The sequence below is a fragment of the Anomaloglossus baeobatrachus genome, chromosome 3 (genome assembly GCF_048569485.1).
Source record: "Anomaloglossus baeobatrachus isolate aAnoBae1 chromosome 3, aAnoBae1.hap1, whole genome shotgun sequence".
Taxonomy (NCBI): domain Eukaryota; kingdom Metazoa; phylum Chordata; class Amphibia; order Anura; family Aromobatidae; genus Anomaloglossus; species Anomaloglossus baeobatrachus.
Window position 1 is genome coordinate 529,583,070 of NC_134355.1, and position 25,133 is coordinate 529,608,202.

General features: G+C 51.9%; 1 protein-coding gene across 1 annotated transcript in view; it reads left to right on the forward strand.

Moving 5' to 3' along the window:
• U2SURP (U2 snRNP associated SURP domain containing) overlaps positions 1–25,133 on the forward strand; it is a 214,043-nt gene that overhangs the window by 140,564 nt on the left and 48,346 nt on the right. The window contains 5 exon segments of the mRNA XM_075340786.1: positions 3,822–3,879; positions 3,882–3,940; positions 4,020–4,176; positions 4,288–4,380; positions 24,590–24,712. Of these exon segments, the coding sequence (XP_075196901.1) occupies positions 3,822–3,879; positions 3,882–3,940; positions 4,020–4,176; positions 4,288–4,380; positions 24,590–24,712 (490 nt within the window).

Genomic DNA, 25,133 nt, shown 5'->3' on the forward strand with positions numbered 1-25,133 from the left:
GGAGCGGTTTTTCTCCACCACAGGGCTCAGGGAACCTGGACTCCGATAGTCTTCCCTTCAGATCAATGTTCTGGAGATAAGGGCAGTGTATCTAGCCCTATTGGCGTTCCATCGGTGGCTGGAAGGCAGGCAGATCCGCATACAGTCGGACAACGCCACGGCGGTCGCGTACATCAACCACCAGGGCGGCACGCGCAGCCGTCAAGCCTTCCAGGAAGTCCGGCGGATTCTGCTGTGGGCGGAAGCCACAGCCTCCACCATCTCCGCAGTTCACATCCCGGGCGTAGAAAACTGGGAAGCAGATTTTCTCAGTCGTCAGGGCATGGATGCGGGGGAATGGTCTCTTCACCCAGACGTGTTTCGAGAGATCTGTCGCCGCTGGGGAACGCCGGACGTCGATCTCATGGCGTCACGGCACAACAACAAGGTCCCGGCCTTCATGGCACGGTCTCAAGATCACAGAGCTCTGGCGGCGGACGCGTTAGTTCAGGATTGGTCGCAGTTTCGACTCCCTTATGTGTTTCCTCCTCTGGCGATGTTGCCCAGAGTGTTACGCAAGATCAGATCCGACTGTCGTCGCACCATTCTCGTCGCTCCAGATTGGCCGAGGCGGTCGTGGTACCCGGATCTGTGGCATCTCACGGTGGGTCAGCCGTGGGCGCTTCCAGACCGCACAGACCTGCTGTCACAAGGGCCGTTTTTCCATCTGAATTCTGCAGCCCTCAACCTGACTGTGTGGCCATTGAGTCCTGGCTCCTAGCGTCGGCGGGGTTATCTCAGGATGTCATTGCCACTATGAGACAGGCCAGGAAACCAACGTCCGCCAAGATCTATTACAGGTCGTGGCGGATCTTCTTGTCCTGGTGCTCTGATAAGGGTTTTACTCCCTGGCCTTTTGCCTTACCCATTTTTCTTTCATTCCTTCAATCCGGAATGGACAAGGGTTTGTCACTGGGCTCTCTCAAGGGACAAGTATCGGCGCTCTCAGTATTTTTTCAAAAGCGCCTGGCAAGGCTTCCGCAGGTCCGCATGTTCCTGCAGGGAGTTTGCCACATAGTCCCACCTTACAAGCGTCCGCTGGAACCCTGGGACCTTAACAGGGTGCTAATGGCTCTTCAGAAACCACCTTTCGAACCGCTGCGGGATGTCTCTTTATCACGTCTTTCGCAGAAGGTGGCATTTCTTGTGGCAATTACCTCACTCCGAAGAGTGTCGGAGCTTGCAGCGCTGTCATGCAAAGCCCCCTTCCTGTTTTTTTCACCAGGATAAGGTGGTTCTGCGTCCTGTCCCGGAATTTCTCCCTAAGGTGGTATCTCCTTTTCATCTCAATCAGGATATCTCCTTACCGTCATTTTGCCCTCATCCAGTTCACCAATGTGAAAAGGATTTGCATTCATTAGATCTAGTGAGAGCACTCCGGCTCTACGTGTCTCGCACGGCGCCCCTGCGCCGTTCAGATGCGCTCTTTGTCCTGGTCGCTGGCCAGCGTAAGGGTTCGCAGGCTTCAAAGTCAACTTTGGCTCGGTGGATCAAGGAACCGATTCTTGAAGCCTACCGTTATTCGGGGCTTCCTCTTCCTTCGGGGCTGAAAGCCCATTCTACCAGAGCCGTGGGTGCGTCCTGGGCATTGCGACACCGGGCTACGGCTCAGCAGGTGTGTCAGGCAGCTACCTGGTCTAGTCTGCACACCTTCACAAAACACTATCAAGTGCATACCTATGCTTCGGCAGATGCCAGTCTAGGTAGGCGAGTCCTTCAGGCGGCGATTGCCCACCTGTAGGAAGAGGCCGTTTTCGGCTCTTTTATTGAGGTATTCTTTTACCCACCCAGGGACTGCTTTTGGACGTCCCAATTGTCTGGGTCTCCCAATGGAGCGACAAAGAAGAAGGGAATTTTGTTTACTTACCGTAAATTCCTTTTCTTCTAGCTCCTATTGGGAGACCCAGCACCCGTCCCTGTTCCCTTCGGGCTGGTTGTTCTTTTGTGTACACATGTTGTTCATGTTGAATTGTTCTTTTGGTTATGGTTTCAGTTCTCCGAACATCCTTCGGATTGAATTTACCCCAGACCAATTTATAAGTTTCCTCCTTCCTGCTTTTGCACCAAAACTGAGGAGCCCGTGATTCACGGGAGGGTGTATAGGCAGAGGGGAGGGGTTACACTTTTGAGTGTAATACTTTGTGTGGCCTCCGGAGGCAGAAGCTATACACCCAATTGTCTGGGTCTCCCAATAGGAGCTAGAAGAAAAGGAATTTACGGTAAGTAAACAAAATTCCCTTCTTTCCAGTGCAGGGAATCTAATGTCCAACCTATGCCTCTGGCGATCCCCACAATACTTGATTTTTTTTTTTGCAGTCAGGTTGCAAAAGGGGTTGGCCCTCAGCTCCCTTAAGGGGCAGGTTTCATCTCTCTCAATATTCTATCAATACCGCCTAGCTTGCAATCCGCAAGTCAAGACTGTCCTCCAAGGGTGTTTCCCATCTAGTTTCCCTGTATAAACGGTCGCTGGACCCATGGGACCTCAATCTCGTTTTTGACGGTATCCAGAGGTCCCCTTTTGAACCTCTTAAGGAATCTTCTCTTGCTCTTCTCTCCTGGGAGGTAACATTCTTAGTGGCGATTACGTCCATCAGACAAGTTTCGGAACTGGCATCACTCTCTTGCCGCGAACCCTTTCTGATCTTTCATCAGGACAAGGTGGTTCTACGCCCCCTTCCGGATTTTCTTCCGATGGTTATTTCCCCGTTTCATATGAATGAGGACATTGTTCTGACTTCCTCTTTGTCCACACCCAGTCCATAGGGTGGAAAGGTTTCTACATTCGCTAGATCTTGTGAGGACTCTCAGATATTACGTACCCAGGACAGCCCCTTTAGAAACATGGACTCCTTGTTCATCATTCCTGAAAGGCCTAAGAAAGGACAGGCAGCTTCATAGGCAACGCTAGCTCGCTGGATTCGCTCTGCGATCCAGGAAGTCTACCGCTTGCAACTTAAGCCCATTCCTAGTGGGCTGCGGACTTATTCCACGCAAGCAGTTGGCGCCCCTTGGGCCATTAGGCATCAGCCTTCAGTGGAACAGAGGTGTAAGGCTGCGACCTGGTCTTGCCTACATACTGTTTCAAAGCATTACTTAATCCATACCCAGACTTCGGCTGAGGCGAACCTAGGTAGGAAAATTCTGCAAACAATAGTGGAATACCTATCTCAGTAGGCGCTCCTGGCTATCTGGGACTGATTCCTAGTCCTTGGGTTGCGTTGTTTATTGTTTACCCACCCATGGACTGCTTTAGGACGTCCCATGGTCCTGTGTCCCCCAATGAAGCGTCAGAGAAAAACGGATTTTTGTGTACTCACCGTAAAATCGTTTTCTCTTAGCCATCATTGGAGGACACAGCACCCACCCTGTTGCCCTGTTGGGCCTTGGTTCTCTCAGTACCTTATTTGGTTATGACTCTTCTTTTCTCATGTTCCTCTGTTGAGAAGTTTTTACTGGTTTTTTTCTCCTACTGCTTGTGTACTAAAACTGAGATTGCCTGGCCCGGCCAGGGGGTGTATACTGCAGAGGAGGAGCTATGCTTTTGCATCTACTTAGTGTCCTCCTATGGATAGGCAGCATAACACCCATGGTCCTGTGTCCCCCAATGATGGCTAAGAGAAAACTATTTTAAGGTGAGTACACAAAAATCCGTTTTTTCCTTGGATTAGTGATATAGGAAAGGCCCAAACACTATTAAATTTGATCAATGTTAGCATTCGATCTATGACTGCTCATGCGTTATCCAATAGTCTGCATTTTATTCTGTGCATTTTTCTCTTTAGCAACGTGTTATGGCCTGTTTCCGTGCCTGGGAAGACTGGACAATTTATCCCGAGCCCTTTTGATCAAACTTCAAAACATATTCCTCGGTCTTGTAAATATTGAAGAAAAAGAACCCGAGGTGAGTACAGCCCAATGCATTGAGAGGGGGCAACATTTCTTACCAAAAATGCTTAAAAATTTCCATTTTATGCCCATAGGAAATAGTTGATGACTTGGATGGGGCACCAATTGAGGAAGAATTAGATGGTGCTCCACTGGAGGATGTTGATGGCATTCTCATTGATAGTGTCACACTTGATGACTTGGATGGTGTACCATTGAAATCTCTTGATGATGACTTGGATGGCCTTCCTTGTAAGGATGTTATTTTATGTTTAACACATTGTAACTGTATGTTACTAGTTTTCACATTGTGCTCTGTATTTCCTGACCTTGTTACATTGGTTTTCATGTTTTCTCTTAAAGTGGATATTGGTGATGAAAAAAAGGACGAGCCAATTTTTAAAGTTGCACCATCTAAATGGGAAGCTGTAGATGAAGCAGAGCTGGAGTCTCAAGGTGAGCGAGAAAATGTGTAAAGAATATTAACAATTGTGCAAACTCTGCTTGGAGAGCATTTCCCTATGTGGTAAGTTACAGCATACTGCTAGCAAATACCTCTTCTGAAGAGAACTTGCAGATCTTCAGGGATCTCAATGTAGAGACTTGAATTGCTAAGATGAAGACAGCAAGAAAAGGGTTTTTGCATTTATAGTAGGCCAGCGGTATGAAAGAATTTTAACAGAAGGGCTACTTATTGGTTTGCTTTAATAATGCTGCAACCCCTTCATTTAGAGATTAGTAGGAGTTCTTGTAGAGAAAACCTTAAAGGGGATTTCCCACAAAGTTAATTTAAAAGTTCATTTTAATCAACAGATCTTGGAATAATAATAAATTCCACAATTGGATGTGTTTAAAAAGAATGTTCCTGTGCTGAGATAATCTTATATTTGTGCCCCTGCAATGTACTGTGTAAAGGCCGTGTCTGACCGTATAGGGGCCTGATCTGATTATACCACATCTCCTGGGGAGGAGAGGAAGGTAAAAAAAGAGTATACAGACATTACAGCATAGGTTCTTTTTGTGAGGTAAAACATTACCCTACCTGTTTATTTTTTAAATGTTTTACCTCAAAGAATTATTTGCAATCCCATGCTTTAATCCCTGTCTCAGGAGATGTGATATGATCAGACCATGTACCTGTATGGAAAAAAAAAAAAAGTCCACAGCACCTTGGTCAAAGAAAAGGACTGCCTGTGTATAACAACACAATCAGCAGGGATTACTTGATGCAGACATACCATAAGCAAAGATGACCGCGCCCCATTGGTTGAAGTTCAATCCATATTGCAGATGTGGTATGATCAGACCATGTACCTTTACAGTCACACAGCCATTACACAGCACATAGCAGGGGCACATATATAAGATTATCTTGGTACAGGAATATAATATTTTCTTCAGCGCTCTATTGGGAGACCCAGACGATTGGGGTATAGCTACTGCCCTCTGGAGGCCACACAAAGCACTACATTAAAAGTGCAAGGCCCCTCCCCCTCTGGCTATACCCCCCCCCCGTGGTATCACGGGTTCTCCAGTTTTAGCTTTGTGTGCGAAGGAGGTCAGACATTCCATGCATAGCTCCACAGATTTTAGTCAGCAGTAGCTGCTGACTATTTCGGATGGAAGAAAAGAGGACACATATAGTGTCCCCAGCATGCTCCCTTCTCACCCCTGGATGGTGTTGTAAGGTTGAGGTACCTATTGCTGGTACAGGGCTGGAGCCTGACATGCTGTTTTCCTTCCACATCCCCTGGTAGGGCTCTGTGGAAGTGGGATCCTGCCGGCCTCTCAGCTCTGACGCCGGGCTCCATCCACAGACCCATTAGAACCTGATGGAGACGGAGCAGGAGTACGATCAGGGACAGGCCCTGCATCATACAGGTACTCTGTGTCCCCGGCAGGCACAGACACACTCCGGGCTGGCTGGGTGTTGTAGTGCGCCGGGGACCGCAACGTTGGAGCTAGTGTCCCTACAGATTACTGGGGGATTGTTTGTGTATGGGAACGCAGCGCCGACCCCCTCTGGACCGGGCGGCGCTGCTGTGACTTGTGGTGCGCCGGGGATCCGCCGTCCGCGCTTTTACGGCGGCGGCGGTTATAAATTGAGTCCCCGGCTTTTTGGGCCTAGGACGCCGGCAGCTCCGATCGTTCCCGCCCCCACCCTGTCATTCAGGGTAGGGGAGAGACGCTGTTCGCTAGCAGCGACGAGGGCTGGAGCCTGATTTACATGCTCCAGCCCTCACACTAGGCACAGAGGGAAGCAGGCTTCCCGCTCTTAGCCAGGAACGCCCAGGGCCCGCCCCCCTTCTCTCTCAGGACGCCGGCAGCCATTACATGCAGTCTGGCTGGAGGAAGGACGCAAGGCTCTGGGAGACCTGGACTAGGGGCTATCTGGCGACCACACACCCGCTTTTTAAGCGGGCGGTAAGCGATTTTTCTGTGCTGGTCCCTCTAGTGCCTCACGGTGTATTGGTGTACTGTGTAGGATATAGAAATATTGTATTTCTTGCACTGTAAGGTCGCTTCTGGCTGCATCTCCCAGATCACTCTGTGGAAGCAACAACATGCCATCCTCAAAACGCAAGGCTGCCAAGGCTAGGGCTGTGTATACTGCGTGTGCTGCATGTGGGGCTAATCTACCAGCAGGCTCCGATGACCCCCATTGTGTGCAATGCTCCGACCCGGTGCTGCTTCGCCAGCCGGAGTCAGGAGGGAGAGTGACCCAGGCTGAGACGCCTGTAAGTCCTGCCCCGGTGACAGGGACAGACTTTGCAGTTTTTGCTGATAATATGTCTGTCTCTATGGCAAAAATCCTTGAAACCTTGCAATCTATGCATGGGGCTCAGTCTTTGGGCACGGCGAGGCCTCTGTCCTCAGGTCCCCCTCACTTGGAATTAATCCAGCCCACAGGGGAGTCCCCGGCTTCACAGGCCGAGGATTATGACTCAGATGATAGCCCCAGCCACCCTAAGCGAGCTCGCTGGGAAAGACCCTCGACGTCATCACACTGCTCAGGGTCTCAGCGCAATCAGTCTCCCTGTGATGTGTCTGATGAGAGTGATCAGGAATCCATTCCTGGAACCCCTCTCAACCTGGATACCCCTGATGGGGATGCCATGGTAAACGACCTTATCTCAGCCATCAATAGGCTGTTGGATATTTCTCCCCCAGCCCCTTCAGCAGAAGAGGCGGCTGCGGAGCAGGAGAAGTTTCGTTTCCTTTATCCCAAGCGTAAATTGAGTGCTTTGTTGGATCACGCTGACTTCAGAGAATCAATCCAGAAGCACGACGCTCACCCAGAAAGGCGTTTCTCTAAACGATCTAAAGATACGCGTTTCCCTTTCCCCCCTGAGGTGGTCAAGCGCTGGACACAGTGTCCAAAGGTAGACCCCCCGATTTCCAAACTCGCAGCTAGGTCCATAGTTGCAGTGGAGGATGGCGCTTCACTTAAAGATGCCAATGACAGACAGATGGACCTTTGGTTAAAATCTGTCTATGAAGCTATCGGCGCGTCGTTTGCTCCGGCATTCGCAGCCGTATGGGCACTCCAGGCTATTTCAGCTGGCTTAGCAAAAGTGGATGCTATCATACATCCAACAGTGCCGCAAGTGGCGCACCTTACCACGCAGATGTCGGCGTTTGCGTCTTACGCTATCAATGCGGTCCTAGAATCTACCAGTCGCACCTCAATGGCGTCCGCCAATTCGGTAGTTTTGCGCAGAGCCTTGTGGTTAAAGGACTGGAAGGCAGATGCTGGTTCCAAAAAATGTTTAACCAGTTTGCCTTTATCTAGAGATAGACTGTTTGGCGAGCCATTGGCTGATATCATTAAGCAGTCTAAGGGTAAAGACTCCTCTTTACCACAACCCAGAACAACCAAACCTCAGCAGAAAAAGTGGCAGCAGAGGTTTCAGTCCTTTCGAGGTTCGGGCAAGACACCATTTACCTCGTCCAAAGGGACTCAGAGGACGCAAAGAAACTCAGATTCGTGGCGGGCTCACACGCGCCCCAAGAAGGCAAATGGAGGTACCGCTTCCAAAGCGGCTACCTCATGACTTCCAGCCCCCTCCCTCCGCATCGCCGGTCGGGGGCAGGCTCTCCCGCTTTTCCGGCATTTGGATGTCACAGGTCAAAGACCGGTGGGTGACGGACATTTTGTCTCGCGGGTACAGAATCGAGTTCAATTCTCGTCCTCCAGCTCGGTTCTTCAGAACCTCCCCACATCCAGATCGAGCAGATGCTCTGCTGCAGGCGGTGGGCTCCCTAAGAGCGGAAGGAGTGGTGATCCCAGTCCCTCCTCAGGAACAAGGGCAAGGGTTTTACTCCAATCTCTTTGTGGTTCCAAAAAAGGACGGCTCGTTCCGTCCTGTTCTGGACCTAAAACGGCTCAACAAACATGTGCACGCCAGGAAGTTCCGGATGGAAACCCTGCGTTCTGTCATTGCCTCAATGTCCAGAGGAGACTTCCTTGCCTCAATAGACATCAAAGATGCTTATCTCCACGTGCCAATTGCTACAGAACATCAACGTTTTCTACGTTTTGTGATAGGAGACGACCATTTTCAGTTCGTAGCTCTGCCATTTGGGGGTCTTCACCAAGGTCATGGCGGCGGTGGTAGCAGTCTTGCACTCTCAGGGACACTCGGTGATCCCTTACCTAGACGATTTATTGGTCAAAGCTCCCTCTCAAGAGGCATGTCAGCACAGCCTGAATGCTACGCTGGAGACCCTACAGTCTTTCGGATGGATCATCAACTTTCCAAAGTCGATCCTATCACCGACTCAATCACTAACGTATCTTGGCATGGAGTTTCATACTCTAGCAGCGATAGTGAAGCTTCCGCTGAACAAGCAGCGGTCACTACAGACAGGGGTGCAATCTCTTCTGCAGGGCCAGTTGCATCCCTTGCGGCGCCTCATGCATTTCCTAGGGAAGATGGTGGCAGCCATGGAAGCAGTTCCCTTTGCGCAGTTTCATCTGCGCCCACTTCAATGGGACATTCTCCGCCAATGGGACGGGAAGTCAACGTCCCTGGACAGGAAAGTCTCGCTTTCCCAGACGGCCAAGGACTCCCTACAATGGTGGCTCCTTCCCACCTCATTGTCTCAGGGAAGATCCTTCCTGCCCCCATCCTGGGCAGTAGTCACGACAGATGCGAGTCTGTCAGGGTGGGGAGCAGTATTTCTCCACCACAGGGCTCAGGGGACGTGGACTCCGCAGGAGTCCACCCTTCAGATCAATGTTCTGGAGATCAGAGCAGTGTATCTTGCTCTACTGGCCTTCCAACAGTGGCTGGAAGGAAAGCAGATCCGAATCCAATCGGACAACTCCACAGCGGTGGCATACATCAACCACCAAGGAGGGACGCGCAGTCGGCAAGCCTTCCAAGAAGTACGGCGCATTCTAATGTGGGTGGAGGACAGAGCATCCACCATATCCGCGGTTCACATCCCAGGCGTAGAAAACTGGGAAGCAGACTTCCTCAGTCGCCAGGGCATGGACGCAGGGGAATGGTCCCTTCACCCGGACGTGTTTCAGGAAATCTGTCGCCGCTGGGGAGTGCCGGACGTCGACCTAATGGCATCCCGGCACAACAACAAGGTCCCGGCATTCATGGCGAGGTCGCGCGATCAAAGAGCTCTGGCGGCAGACGCCTTGGTTCAAGATTGGTCGCAGTTTCAGCTCCCATACGTGTTTCCGCCTCTGGCGCTCTTGCCCAGAGTGCTACGCAAGATCAGATCCGAGTGCAGCCGCATCATACTCGTCGCTCCAGACTGGCCGAGGAGGTCGTGGTATCCGGATCTGTGGCATCTCACGATCGGTCGACCGTGGTCACTGCCAGACCGACCAGACTTACTGTCCCAAGGGCCGTTTTTCCATCAGAATTCTGCGGCCCTGAACCTGACTGTGTGGCCATTGAGTCCTGGATCCTAGCATCTGCAGGATTATCTCAAGGAGTCGTTGCCACAATGAGACAAGCTAGAAAGTCGAATTCGGCTAAGATCTACCACAGAACGTGGAAGATTTTCTTATCCTGGTGCTCTGCTCAGGGAGTGTCTCCCTGGCCATTTGCATTGCCCAAGTTTCTTTCCTTCCTGCAATCGGGGTTAGAAAAGGGCTTGTCGCTCAGCTCCCTTAAAGGGCAAGTTTCGGCACTATCCGTGTTTTTTCAGAAGCGTCTAGCACGTCTTTCTAAGGTGCGCACGTTCCTGCAGGGGGTCTGTCATATTGTGCCCCCGTACAAGCGGCCGTTAGATCCATGGGATCTGAACAGGGTACTAGTTGCTCTCCAGAAGCCGCCCTTCGAGCCTCTGAAGGAAGTTTCCTTTTCTCGGCTGTCACAGAAAGTGGCGTTTCTTGTTGCGATCACATCGCTTCGGCGAGTGTCTGAGCTGGCAGCTCTGTCATCCAAGGCTCCCTTCCTGGTGTTCCACCAGGACAAGGTAGTGCTGCGCCCTATTCCGGAGTTTCTCCCTAAAGTCGTATCCTCTTTTCATCTTAATCAGGATATATCCTTGCCTTCGTTTTGTCCTCATCCGGTTCACCGGTATGAAAAGGACTTACGTTTGCTAGATCTGGTGAGAGCACTCAGAATCTACATTTCCCGCACGGCGCCCATGCGCCGTGCCGATGCACTTTTTGTCCTTGTCGCTGGTCCGCGCAAGGGGTTGCAGGCTTCTAAAGCCACCCTGGCTCGATGGATCAAAGAACCAATTCTAGAGGCCTACCGTTCTGCGGGGCTTCCGGTTCCTTCAGGGCTAAAAGCCCACTCAACCAGAGCCGTGGGTGCGTCCTGGGCATTACGTCACCAGGCTTCGGCTCAACAGGTGTGCCAGGCAGCTACCTGGTCCAGTCTGCACACTTTCACCAAGCATTATCAGGTGCATACCTATGCTTCGGCGGATGCCAGCTTAGGTAGAAGAGTCCTGCAGGCGGCAGTGACACCCCCGTAGGGGAGGGCTGTTTTGCAGCTCTAACATGAGGTATTTCTTTACCCACCCAGGGACAGCTTTTGGACGTCCCAATCGTCTGGGTCTCCCAATAGAGCGCTGAAGAAGAAGGGAATTTTGTTACTTACCGTAAATTCCTTTTCTTCTAGCTCTTATTGGGAGACCCAGCACCCGCCCTGTTGTCCTTCGGGATGTTTTTTTGTTGTTTGCGGGTACACATGTTGTTCATGTTGAACGGTTTTTCAGTTCTCCGATGTTATTCGGAGTTAATTTGTTTAAACCAGTTATTGGCTTCCTCCTTCTTGCTTTGGCACTAAAACTGGAGAACCCGTGATACCACGGGGGGGGTATAGCCAGAGGGGGAGGGGCCTTGCACTTTTAATGTAGTGCTTTGTGTGGCCTCCAGAGGGCAGTAGCTATACCCCAATCGTCTGGGTCTCCCAATAAGAGCTAGAAGAAAAGGAATTTACGGTAAGTAACAAAATTCCCTTCTTTTTTTTTTTTTTTTTTTAAACATCCAATTGTTGAACTTATTATTATCCCAAGATCTATTGATTAAAATTAACTTTGTTCATGGAGAAACCCCTTTAAGGATTAGCTCGATGGAACTGTCACAAATATAGGGTGAACGAAAAGACTCCTTGCAGATCGTTCAGCTAATCTCCGGCCAGCCTGAAAAAAGAAAGGTCCTATTAAAGAGATGTATAATATCTATTTCTTCGTCGCTCTATTGGGAGACCCAGACGATTGGGGTATAGCTACTGCCCTCCGGAGGCCACACAAAGCACTACACTAAAAAGTGCAAGGCCCCTCCCCTTCTGGCTATACCCCCCCGTGGTATCACGGGTTCTCCAGTTTTCAAGCTTTGTGCGAAGGAGGTCAGACATCCACGCATAGCTCCACAGATTTTAGTCAGCAGTAGCTGCTGACTATTTCGGATGGAAGAAAAGAGGGCCCATATAGGGCCCCCAGCATGCTCCCTTCTCACCCGTGGATGGTGTTGTAAGGTTGAGGTACCTATTGCTGGTACAGAGGCTGGAGCCCCACATGCTGCTTTCCTTCCACATCCCCTTGTAGGGCTCTGTGGAAGTGGGATCCTGCCGGCCTCTAAGCTCTGACGCCGGGCTCCATCCACAGACCCATAGCACCTGATGGATATGGAGCAGGAGTACAATCAGGGACAAGGCCCTGCATCATACAGGTACTCTGTGTCCCCGGCAGGCACAGACACACTCCGGGCTGGCTGGGTGTTGTAGTGCGCCGGGGACCGTAACGTTGGAGTTAGTGTTCCTACAGTTTACTGGGGGACTTTGTGTTGTGGGAACGCAGCGCCGACCCCCACTGGACCGGGCGGCGCTGCTGTGACTTGTGGTGCGCCGGGGACACGCCGACCGCGCTTTTACGGCGGCGGCGTTTATAAATCCAGTCCCCGGCTTTTGCGGCCTAGCTCCGCTTCGTTCCCCGCCTCCACCCTGTCAATCAGGGTAGGGGAGAGACGCTGTTTCGCAGCAGCGACGAGGGCTGGAGCCTGATTTACATGCTCCAGCCCTCTCACTAGGCACAGAGGGAAGCAGGCTTCCCGCTCTTAGCCAGGAACGCCCGGGGCCCGCCCCCCCTCCTCTCCCAGGACGCCGGCAGCCATTACATGCAGTCTGGCTAGAGGAGGGACGCAAGGCTCTGGGAGACCTGGACTAGGGGGCTTTTGGAGACCACACACCCGCTCTTAAGCGGGCGGTAAGCGGCATTTCAGCTGGCCCCTCTAGTGCCTCAGTGTGTATTGGTGTACTGTGTCACCAGATATATATATTTATTTATTTCTTGCACTGTGAGGTCGCTTCCTGGCTGGATACCCCAGATCGCTCTGAGGAGGCAGCAACATGTCATCCACAAAACGCAAGGCTGCCAAGGCTAGGGCTGTGTACACTGCGTGTGCTGCATGTGGGGCTGCTCTACCAGCAGGTTCCAAAGACCCCCATTGTGTGCAATGCTCAGATCCGGTGCTGCTTCGCCAGCCGGAGTCCGGAGGGGTAGTGACCCAGGCTGAGACGCTTGTAAGTCCTGCCCCGGTGTCAGGGACAGACTTTGCAGTTTTTGCTGATGGAATGTCTGTGACTATGGCAAAAATCCTTGAAACTTTGCAATCCATGACTGGGGCTCAGTCTATGGACACGGCGAGGTCTCTGTCCTCTAATCCCCCTCAGTTGGAATTAATCCAGACTACAAGGGGGTCCCCGGCTTCTCAGGCTGAGTACTATGACTCAGATGATAGCCCCAGCCACCCTAAGCGAGCTCGCTGGGAAAGACCCTCAACGTCATCACACTGCTCAGGGTCTCAGCGCAATCAGTCGCCCTGTGATGCGTCTGAAGAGAGTGATCAGGAGTTTTATCCTGGAACCCCTCTCAATCTGGATACCCCGGATGGGGACGCCATGGTAAACGATCTTATCTCAGCCATCAATAGACTGTTGGATATTTCTCCCCCAGCTCCTTCTGCAGAGGAGGCAGCTGCAGAGCAGGAGAAGTTTCGTTTCCTCTATCCCAAGCGTAAATTGAGTGCTTTCTTGGATCACTCTGACTTCAGAGAGTCAATCCAGAAACACGACGCTCATCCAGAAAGGCGTTTCTCTAAACGTTCTAAGGATACACGTTTTCCTTTCCCCCCTGATGTGGTCAAGCGCTGGACCCAGTGTCCAAAAGTAGACCCCCCGATTTCCAAACTTGCAGCTAGATCCATAGTTGCAGTGGAGGATGGCGCTTCACTTAAGGATGCCAATGACAGACAGATGGACCTTTGGTTAAAATCTGTCTATGAAGCTATCGGCGCGTCGTTTGCTCCAGCATTCGCAGCCGTATGGGCACTCCAAGCTATTTCAGCTGGTTTAGCAAAAGTGGATGCTATCATACATCCAGCGGCGCCGCAAGTGGCGTTCCTTACCTCGCAGATGTCTGCGTTTGCGTCTTACGCTATCAATGCGGTCCTAGAATCTACCAGCCGCACCTCAATGGCGTCCGCCAATTCGGTAGTTTTGCGCAGAGCCTTGTGGTTAAAGGACTGGAAAGCAGATGCTGGTTCCAAAAAATGTTTAACCAGCTTGCCTTTATCTAGAGATAGACTGTTTGGCGAGCCATTGGCTGACATCATTAAACAGTCCAAGGGTAAAGACTCTTCCTTACCCCAGCCCAGATCAAGCAAACCTCAGCAGAAAAAATGGCAGCAGAGGTTTCAGTCCTTTCGAGGTTCGGGCAAGACACAATTCTCCTCGTCCAAAGGGACTCAGAGGACGCAAAGAGTCTCAGATTCCTGGCGGGCTCACGCACGCCCCAAGAAAGCAAATGGAGGAACCGCTTCCAAAGCGGCTACCTCATGACTTCCAGCCCCCCCCCTCCGCATCTCCGGTTGGGGGCAGGCTCTCCCGCTTTTCCGACATTTGGATGTCACAGGTCAAAGACCGGTGGGTGACAAACATTTTGTCTCGCGGGTACAGAATCGAGTTCAGTTCTCGTCCTCCAGCTCGGTTCTTCAGAACCTCCCCACATCCAGACCGAGCAGATGCCCTGCTGCAGGCGGTGGACTCCCTAAGAACGGAAGGAGTAGTGGTTCCTGTACCGCCTCAGGAACAAGGGCGAGGGTTTTACTCCAATCTCTTTGTGGTTCCAAAAAAGGACGGCTCGTTCCGTCCTGTTCTGGATCTAAAGCTGCTCAACAAACATGTGCACGCCAGACGGTTCCGGATGGAAACCCTCCGCTCTGTCGTTGCCTCAATGTCTCAAGGAGACTTCCTTGCCTCAATAGACATCAAAGATGCTTATCTCCACGTGCCAATTGCTACAGAACATCAACGTTTTCTACGTTTTGTGATAGGAAACGATCATCTTCAGTTCGTAGCTCTGCCATTCGGTCTGGCGACAGCCCCCCGGGTCTTCACCAAGGTCATGGCGGCGGTGGTAGCAGTCTTGCACTCTCAGGGACACTCGGTGATCCCTTACCTAGACGATCTACTTGTCAAGGCACCCTCTCAAGAGGCATGCCAACTCAGTCTACATGCTACGCTGGAGACTCTACAGACGTTCGGATGGATCATCAACTTTCCAAAGTCGAATCTGTCACCGTCACAGTCGCTAACGTATCTTGGCATGGAGTTTCATACTCGAGCAGCGAGAGTGAAGCTTCCGCTGAACAAGCAGCGGTCCCTACAGACAGGGGTGCAATCCCTCCTTCAAGGCCAGTCGCACCCCTTACGGCGCCTCATGCACTTCCTCGGGAAGATGGTGGCAGCCATGGAAGCAGTTCCCTTTGCGCAGTTTCATCTGCGCCCACTTCAATGGGACATTCTCCGCCAATGGGACGGGAAGTCAACGTCCCTGGACAGGAAAGTCTCTCTTTCCCAGACGGCCAAGGACTCTCTACAATGGTGGCTCCTTCCCACCTCATTGTCTCAGGGAAGATCCTTCCTGCCCCCATCCTGGGCAGTGGTCACGACAGATGCGAGTCTGTCAGGGTGGGGAGCAGTGTTTCTCCACCACAGGGCCCAGGGGACGTGGACTCCGCAGGAGTCCACCCTTCAGATCAATGTTCTGGAAATCAGGGCAGTGTATCTTGCCCTACTGGCCTTCCAACAGTGGCTGGAAGGAAAGCAGATCCGAATCCAGTCGGACAACTCCACAGCGGTGGCATACATCAACCACCAAGGAGGGACGCGCAGTCGGCAAGCATTCCAAGAAGTCCGGCGCATTCTAATGTGGGTGGAGGACACAGCATCCACCATATCCGCGGTTCACATCCCAGGCGTAGAAAATTGGGAAGCAGACTTCCTCAGTCGCCAGGGCATGGACGCAGGGGAGTGGTCCCTTCACCCGGACGTGTTTCAGGAAATCTGTCGCCGATGGGGAGTGCCGGACGTCGACCTAATGGCGTCCCGGCACAACAACAAGGTCCCGGCATTCATGGCGAGGTCGCGCGATCAAAGAGCTCTGGCGGCAGACGCATTAGTTCAAGATTGGTCGCAGTTCCGGCTCCCATACGTCTTCCCACCTCTGGCACTCTTGCCCAGAGTGTTACGCAAGATCAGATCCGATTGCAGCCGCGTCATACTCGTCGCCCCAGACTGGCCGAGGAGATCGTGGTATCCGGATCTGTGGCATCTCACGGTCGGTCGACCGTGGTCACTGCCAGACCGACCAGACTTACTGTCCCAAGGGCCGTTTTTCCATCAGAATTCTGCGGCCCTGAACCTGACTGTGTGGCCATTGAGTCCTGGATCCTAGCCTCCGCAGGATTATCTCAAGGAGTCGTAGCCACAATGAGACAAGCTAGGAAGTCAACGTCTGCTAAGATCTACCACAGAACGTGGAAGATTTTCTTATCTTGGTGCTCTGCACAGAGAGTATCCCCTTGGCCATTTGCATTGCCCACCTTTCTTTCCTTCCTGCAATCGGGGTTGGAAAAGGGCTTGTCGCTCAGCTCCCTTAAAGGGCAAGTCTCGGCACTATCTGTGTTTTTTCAGAAGCGTCTAGCACGTCTTCCTAAGGTGCGCACGTTCCTACAGGGGGTCTGTCATATTGTGCCCCCGTACAAGCGGCCGTTAGATCCATGGGATCTGAACAGAGTACTAGTTGCTCTGCAAAAGCCGCCCTTCGAGCCTCTAAAGGACGTTTCCTTTTCTCGCCTGTCACAGAAAGTGGCGTTTCTCGTAGCGATCACATCGCTTCGGCGTGTGTCTGAGCTGGCAGCTCTGTCATCCAAGGCTCCCTTCCTGGTGTTCCACCAGGACAAGGTAGTGCTGCGCCCCATTCCGGAGTTTCTCCCTAAGGTCGTATCCTCGTTTCATCTTAATCAGGATATATCCTTGCCTTCCTTTTGTCCTCAGCCGGTTCACCGGTATGAGAAAGACTTACGTTTGCTAGATCTGGTGAGAGCACTCAGAATCTATATTTCTCGCACGGCGCCTATCCGCCGTTCAGATGCACTTTTTGTCCTTGTCGCTGGCCAGCGCAAGGGGTCGCAGGCTTCTAAAGCCACCCTGGCTCGATGGATCAAAGAACCAATTCTGGAAGCCTACCGTTCTGCTGGGCTTCCGGTTCCTTCAGGGCTGAAAGCCCACTCAACCAGAGCTGTGGGTGCGTCCTGGGCTTTGCGACACCAGGCTTCGGCTCAACAGGTGTGCCAGGCAGCTACCTGGTCCAGTCTGCACACTTTCACCAAGCATTATCAGGTGCATACCTATGCTTCGGCGGATGCCAGCTTAGGTAGAAGAGTCCTGCAGGCGGCAGTGACATCCCCGTAGGGGAGGGCTGTTTTGCAGCTCTAACATGAGGTATCTCTTTACCCACCCAGGGACAGCTTTTGGACGTCCCAATCGTCTGGGTCTCCCAATAGAGCGACGAAGAAGAAGGGAATTTTGTTACTTACCGTAAATTCCTTTTCTTCTAGCTCTTATTGGGAGACCCAGCACCCGCCCTGTTGTCCTTCGGGATTTTTTTGTTGTTTGCGGGTACACATGTTGTTCATGTTGAACGGTTTTTTCAGTTCTCCGACGTTATTCGGAGTTAATTTGTTTAAACCAGTTATTGGCTTCCTCCTTCTTGCTTTGGCACTAAAACTGGAGAACCCGTGATACCACGGGGGGGTATAGCCAGAAGGGGAGGGGCCTTGCACTTTTTAGTGTAGTGCTTTGTGTGGCCTCCGGAGGGCAGTAGCTATACCCCAATCGTCTGGGTCTCCCAATAAGAGCTAGAAGAAAAGGAATTTACGGTAAGTAACAAAATTCCCTTCTTCTTTGTCGCTCCATTGGGAGACCCAGACAATTGGGTGTATAGCTTCTGCCTCCGGAGGCCACACAAAGTATTACACTCAAAAGTGTAACCCCTCCCCTCTGCCTATACACCCTCCCGTGCATCACGGGCTCCTCAGTTTTATGCTTTGTGTGGAAGGAGGCACACATCCACTCACACATCTCCATTTTAGTCAGCAGCAGCTGCTGATTGTATCGGTTGGAAGAAAAGAGGGCCCCCACGGGGCCCCCGGCATGCTCCCTTCTCACCCCACTAAGTCGGCGGTGCTGTTAAGGTTGAGGTACCCATTGCGGGTACGACGGCCGGAGCCTCATGCCGTGTTTCCTTCTCCATCCCTTAGGGCTCTGGTAGAAGTGGGATCCGAAGCGGTCATCCAGGTTCTGGGACCGTGCTCCCTCCGCAGCCCCTGAGGGAATCTGCTGGACAGGAGCTTATCTATCCTCAGGTACAGGGCCCTGCATCCACGAGGTACTCTGTGTCCCCATGGGGACTGTGTATGGAGCGCCTGGTTCCCGGACGCCGCAACTGGCTGCTGAATTGTGAAGACCGGGGACTACCGCGCCGACCGCGCCTGCTTGTCGGCCGCGGTATTAAATTTAGTCCCCGGCTTCATCGCGGCCTAGTGGCAAAACTCCCGGGCCTGTCTATCAGAGATAGGGGCGGGACAGCCGACCTGACGTCGGATGTGTGGGCCGGGGCATCCTGTATGCTCCCTCCCCCCTCACTGATCACTGTGGGGACCCCAGATTCCCGCACTTTTCCTAACGCCGCCCACGGCTTCACTCCTCCCCTGAGAGCTCCGGCAGCCATTTTTCGGACATTCTGCCGGTGGAGAATCACAGAGAACAGCTCTGCAGCTCTGGGAGACCAAGGCAGGGAATCTGGAGCACACACACCCCGCTTTTTAGCGGTCGGTAAGCCGCACCGGTCACTCGGTGTTGGTCCCCCTGGGTGCCGGTATAGATACGTATATATATACTTATTTCTGTTCGGCCGGGCTGTATACCCTTTTTTCTATATACCCTCAGTGATCACGCTCCTAGGACACAACAGCATGTCGTCCACAAGGAGCAAGGGCACTAAAGCACAGGGTTTTTTTGCGACATGTACCTCTTGTAGGGCTATGTTACCTGCGGGTTCCACCTACCCTCACTGTGAGCAATGCTCGGCCCCTGTTACGCTTGCTCAGCCGGAGCCTCGGTCACTAGTGGGCCCCTCGGCTCAGGCAGACCCTCCTGCTTCCACTGTCCAGGTGGCAGCGACAGAGTTTGCAGTTTTTGCTGAAAAGCTCTGAGTCACTCTCACGATCCATGGCTCAGTCTATGGACAAATGGTCTGCCAAGTTGCTGGAAGCCCTGCAGTCCAGACCGGTCCTTACACAGGCCCCGGACCCTGTTAGATCGGCGCCTCCAGGTCCCTCTCGGTCCACCCCGGCCGGGGTGGGCCCTAGGTCTCACGTGGAGGACTCCTCCATGGACCACAGTCCCAGACCAGCTAAGCGGGCTCGCTTGGAATCTTCCCCGACTTCCTCACGCTGCTCGGGTTCCCAGCTTGAGGACTCTCTGGAGGACGAGGCGGAGGTTGCAGCTCAGGGCTCGGACCCTGATGTTGCTCTCAATCTTGATACACCTGAAGGGGACGCCTTAGTAAATGATCTTATCTCGTCCATCAATCAGGTGTTGGATCTATCTCCCCCGCCTCCACCTATAGAGGAGTCGGCCTCTCAGCAGGAGAAACACCAGTTTCGGTTTCCCAAACGTACACGGAGTGCATTTTTTGATCACTCTAACTTCAGGGATGCCATCCAGAAGCCCAGAGCTGTTCCGGACAAGCGCTTTACTAAGCGCCTTACTGACACACGTTACCCCTTCCCCGCTGACGTAGTTAAGGGTTGGGCTCAATGTCCCAAGGTGGATCCCCCAGTCTCCAGATTGGCGGCTAGATCTGTGGTTTCGGTTGCAGATGGCTCATCACTAAAAGATGCCACTGACAGGCAGATAGAACTACTGGTGAAATCCATCTATGAGGCCACGGGAGCGTCTTTTGCCCCGGCTTTTGCAGCCGTGTGGGCACTCCAAGCTATCTCAGCTTGTCTGGCTGAGATTAATGCGGTCACACGTACGTCTGCCCCGCAGGTTGCATCTTTAACCTCTCAGGCGTCGGCGTTTTCTTCCTACGCCATGAACGCAGTCCTAGACTCTGCTAGCCGTACAGCGGTGGCATCCGCTAATTCTGTTGCAGTCCGCAGGGCCATGTGGCTGCGCGAATGGAAGGCAGACTCGGCTTCCAAGAGGTTCTTAACCGGTTTGCCGTTTTCTGGCGAGAGATTGTTTGGCGAACGATTGGATGAGATTATTAAGGAATCCAAGGGAAAGGACTCCTCCTTACCCCAGTCCAAACCCAAGAGACCTCAGCAACGAAAAATACAATCGAGGTTTCGGTCCTTTCGTCCCTCCGCCAAGCCACAGTCCTCTTCGTCCAATAGACAGGACAAAGGCCAGAGGAACTCCTATGCGTGGCGGTCCAAGTCACGACCCCAAAAGACCGCCGGAGGCACTGCCCCCAAGGCGGCCTCCTCATGACTCACGGCATCCCCGAACCGCATCCTCGGTCGGTGGCAGGCTCTCCCGCTTTCGCGACGCCTGGTGGCCACATGTTCAAGACCGATGGGTGAGAGACATCCTGTCTCACGGTTACAGGATAGAGTTCAGCTCTCGTCCTCCGACTCGTTTCTTCAGAACCTCCCCGCCCCCCGCGCGGGCAGACTCACTTTTTCAAGCAGTGGACGCTCTGAAAAAAGAAGGAGTTGTGACCCCCGTTCCCACTCAGGAACAGGGTCGCGGTTTTTACTCCAACTTATTCGTGGTGCCAAAGAAAGACGGATCATTCCGTCCCGTTCTGGACCTCAAATTGCTCAACAAACACGTGAGCACCAGACGATTCCGGATGGAATCTCTCCGCTCGGTCATCGCCTCGATGTCACAAGGAGACTTCCTCGCATCGATCGACATCAAGGATGCTTATCTCCATGTACCGATCGCACCAGAACATCAACGCTTTTTGCGTTTCGCCATCGGGGACGAACACCTTCAGTTCGTAGCATTGCCCTTCGGCCTGGCGACAGCCCCACGGGTTTTCACCAAAGTCATGGCATCCGTTGTGGCGGTCCTGCATTCTCAGGGGCACTCGGTGATTCCCTACTTAGACGATCTCCTAGTCAGGGCACCTTCTCGGGCGGCGTGTCAACACAGCCTTACTGTCGCTCTGGAGACCCTCCAGCAGTTCGGGTGGCTCATCAACTTCCCAAAATCCAAGTTGACACCGACCCAATCTCTGACTTATCTAGGGATGGAGTTTCATACACAGTCAGCGGTAGTCAAGCTACCACTAGACAAACAGCTGTCACTGCAGGCAGGGGTGCAATCTCTGATTCAGACTCAGTCACACCCCTTGAGACGCCTCATGCACTTCCTGGGGAAGATGGTGGCAGCGATGGAAGCAGTGCCTTTCGCGCAATTCCATCTGCGCCCGCTCCAGTGGGACATTCTCCACAAATGGGACAGGAGGTCGAACTCTCTCGACAGGAACGTCTCTCTTTCCCTTGCAACAAAGACGTCTCTTCAGTGGTGGCTTCTTCCCACTTCTCTATCACAGGGAAAATCCTTCCTGCCCCCAACCTGGGCTGTGGTCACCACGGACGCGAGCCTGTCAGGGTGGGGAGCGGTGTTCCTCCATCACAGGGCTCAGGGAACCTGGACTCCGATAGAGTCTTCGCTTCAGATCAATGTCCTGGAGATAAGGGCAGTGTATCTGGCCCTATTGGCTTTCCAGCAGTTGCTGGAGGGCAGGCAGATCCGTATCCAGTCGTACAACGCCACTGCCGTCGCATACATCAACCACCAAGGCGGCACGCGGAGTCGTCAAGCCTTCCAAGAAGTCCGGCGAATTCTGCAGTGGGTGGAAGCCACAGCATCCACCATCTCCGCAGTTCACATACCGGGCGTAGAAAACTGGGAAGCAGATTTTCTCAGTCGTCAGGGAATGGATGCGGGGGAATGGTCCCTGCACCCAGAAGTGTTTCGAGAGATCTGTCGCCGCTGGGGAACGCCGGACGTCGATCTCATGGCGTCACGGCACAACAACAAGGTCCCGGCCTTCATGGCACGATCTCAAGATCACAGAGCTCTGGCGGCGGACACATTAGTTCAGGATTGGTCGCAGTTTCGACTGCCTTATGTATTTCCTCCTCTGGCAATGCTGCCCAGAGTACTACGCAAGATCAGGTCCGACTGCCGTCGCGCCATTCTCGTCGCTCCAGACTGGCCGAGGCGGTCATGGTACCCGGATCTGTGGCATCTCACGGTGGGTCAGCCGTGGGCGCTGCCAGACCGCCCAGACTTGCTGTCGCAAGGGCCGTTTTTCCATCTGAATTCTGCGGCCCTCAACCTGACTGTGTGGCCATTGAGTCCTGGCTCCTAGCGTCTTCAGGGTTGTCTCAGGATGTCATTGCCACTATGAGACAGGCCAGGAAATCGACGTCCGCCAAGATCTATTACAGGTCTTGGCGGATTTTCTTGTCCTGGTGTTCTGATAAAGGTTTTCCTCCCTGGCCTTTTGCCTTACCCACTTTTCTTTCCTTCCTTCAATCCGGAATGGATAAGGGGTTGTCACTTGGTTCTCTCAAAGGGCAAGTATCGGCACTCTCAATATTCTTTCAAAAGCGCCTGGCCAAGCTTCCGCAGGTCCGCACGTTCCTGCAGGGAGTTTGCCACATAGTCCCACCTTACAAGCGCCCGCTTGAACCCTGGGACCTTAACAGGGTGCTAACGGCTCTTCAGAAACCGCCTTTTGAGCCGCTGCGGGATGTCTCCTTATCACGTCTTTCGCAGAAAGTGGCATTTCTAGTAGCAGTTACTTCACTCCGTAGAGTGTCGGAGCTTGCAGCACTGTCATGCAAAGCCCCCTTCCTGGTTTTTCACCAGGATAAGGTGGTTCTCCGTCCTGTTCCGGAATTTCTCCCTAAGGTGGTATCGCCTTTTCATCTCAATCAGGATATCACCTTACCTTCATTTTGCCCTAATCCAATTCACCGCTTTGAAAAGGATTTGCACTCATTAGATCTAGTGAAAGCACTCCGATTCTACGTGTCTCGCACAGCGCCCCTGCGCCGTTCAGATGCGCTCTTTGTCCTTGTGGCCGGTCAGCGTAAGGGTTCGCAAGCTTCCAGGTCAGCCTTGGCTCGGTGGATCAAGGAACCGATTCTTGAAGCTTACCATTCTTCGGGGCTTCCGATTCCTTCGGGGCTGAAAGCCCATTCTACCAGAGCCGTGGGGGCGTCCTGGGCATTGCGGCACCAGGCAACGGCTCTACAAGTGTGTCAGGCAGCTACGTGGTCTAGTATGCACACTTTCACAAAGCACTATCAAGTGCATGCCTATGCTTCGGCAGATGCCAGTCTAGGTAGGCAAGTCCTTCAGGCGGCGGTGGCCCACCTGTAAGAGGGAGTAGTGTCGGCTCTTGTTATCGAGGTATTCTTTTACCCACCCAGGGACTGCTTTTGGACGTCCCAATTGTCTGGGTCTCCCAATGGAGCGACAAAGAAGAAGGGAATTTTGTTTACTTACCGTAAATTCCTTTTCTTCTAGCTCCTATTGGGAGACCCAGCACCCGCCCCTGTTCCCTTCGGGCTAGTTGTTCTTTTGTGTACACATGTTGTTCATGTTCAATTGTTTCATGGTTTTCAGTTCTCCGAACATCCTTCGGATTGAATTTACCTTAAACCAATTTATAAGTTTCCTCCTTCCTGCTTTTGCACCAAAACGGAGGAGCCCGTGATGCACGGGAGGGTGTATAGGCAGAGGGGAGGGGTTACACTTTTGAGTGTAATACTTTGTGTGGCCTCCGGAGGCAGAAGCCATACACCCAATTGTCTGGGTCTCCCAATAGGAGCTAGAAGAAAAGGAATTTACGGTAAGTAAACAAAATTCCCTTCTTTATAGAGATGAGTGCATTGATTCAATGCAAATCAAATTCTTATGGAATTTTAGCAAATTCATAGGTTTTAGCAAATTTGAGCACTTTGCAATTCAATTTGCATGAAAATGTAAAAACATTTCCCCGTGCCCTTTTACACATTGCATAAGATTTCCTCAACCTCAAAAGGCTTATATGACCTCAGGCATGGCCATTCAGCCTTCCCAATAATGCCTTTAATCTAGCACATGGTATAACCAATCAATGGGGACTATTGAAGCCATTATAAAAGTTGTGGTGGGGAAAGCAGCAGCCAGCCATTTTAGGACCTTGTCATCTCTACAGAGGAACTCTTAGCGCACAGCTTTAGGTATAGGGAGAAAGCACTAAAGAATTTGAAAAAATTACTCCAGCCTGACTGGTGTACAACTGTGTATAGACACAAGGCACTCCCAAAATTCTTGATGCTGTGATTTTATTTATCAGTGGATGTGCCCCCATGCAGCGGTGGATACCGCGCTGTGACACGAGCACCAGCCAGTCTCCCCATGTGCAACTGATGAAGGTCTTCTGTGACCGAAAACGTTATTTATGCACATCCACTGATAAATAAAATCACAGCATCAAGAATTTTGGGAGTGCCTTGTGTCTATACTTAGTTTCTTGGCTTTGGAACCTACTAAGTGCACCCCTTTCCATCTACACAATATTCTCCATTTCAAGGAAGTGCCATTTGTTATATTCATGGTGTACAACTGTGGCACTGAAGGTGAGTGTAGTAGTAAAGTCTTTGTATAATAGCAAGCTTCATTGGATACGGGAGAAACAGTAGAGGTGTCAACAGCAGCAATGGCAAACGGTTTGATTGACCAATAATCTGGTGTATCTGGCATCTGTTCTGCTGCATTTGAATTACAAATTTTCACATAATTCTCCTTGCATACACCAGAAAAATCCATTATCACAGCTAAGAGTGTGGAAGCCGCTAGCAGCAGTAGAGCCTCCGCTGGCACCAGCCATCCAGGCAGTAGTGCTACCAAACACAGATCACTATTGGCCTCCTCTGCTTCAGGCAAGTGTACTAGTGGGGAGTAAGCAGAGGGCATTATGGAATATATAGCAGATTAGTCTGTTACAGGAGGATGATGTTTCCTCTGACAGCAACACTGTCAGTTGTCTACACAGAATGGTTTATCTGATTACAAATGATTAAGAGGAATAAGTTCTGCATCTCTTTGTAACTTTAAAAAAAAAAAAAAGAACGCATGAAAAATCTGTCAATGTGCTGATATTAAATTGGCTGTCGGTTATTATCGGTTACTGTCGGGTTTTATGGTGAGGTTTGTGTTAAAACCACTCCAGCTATTTTTTTTTTTTTTTTTTAAAACAGCGCTGGAGTGGAGCTTTTTTACTGACCTGTTGTCCTCCTCATCCTTTTTAGACACCGCTCCGGTCTTGTGGCGCCATCTTGTGCCTATAACTTCAGACTACCT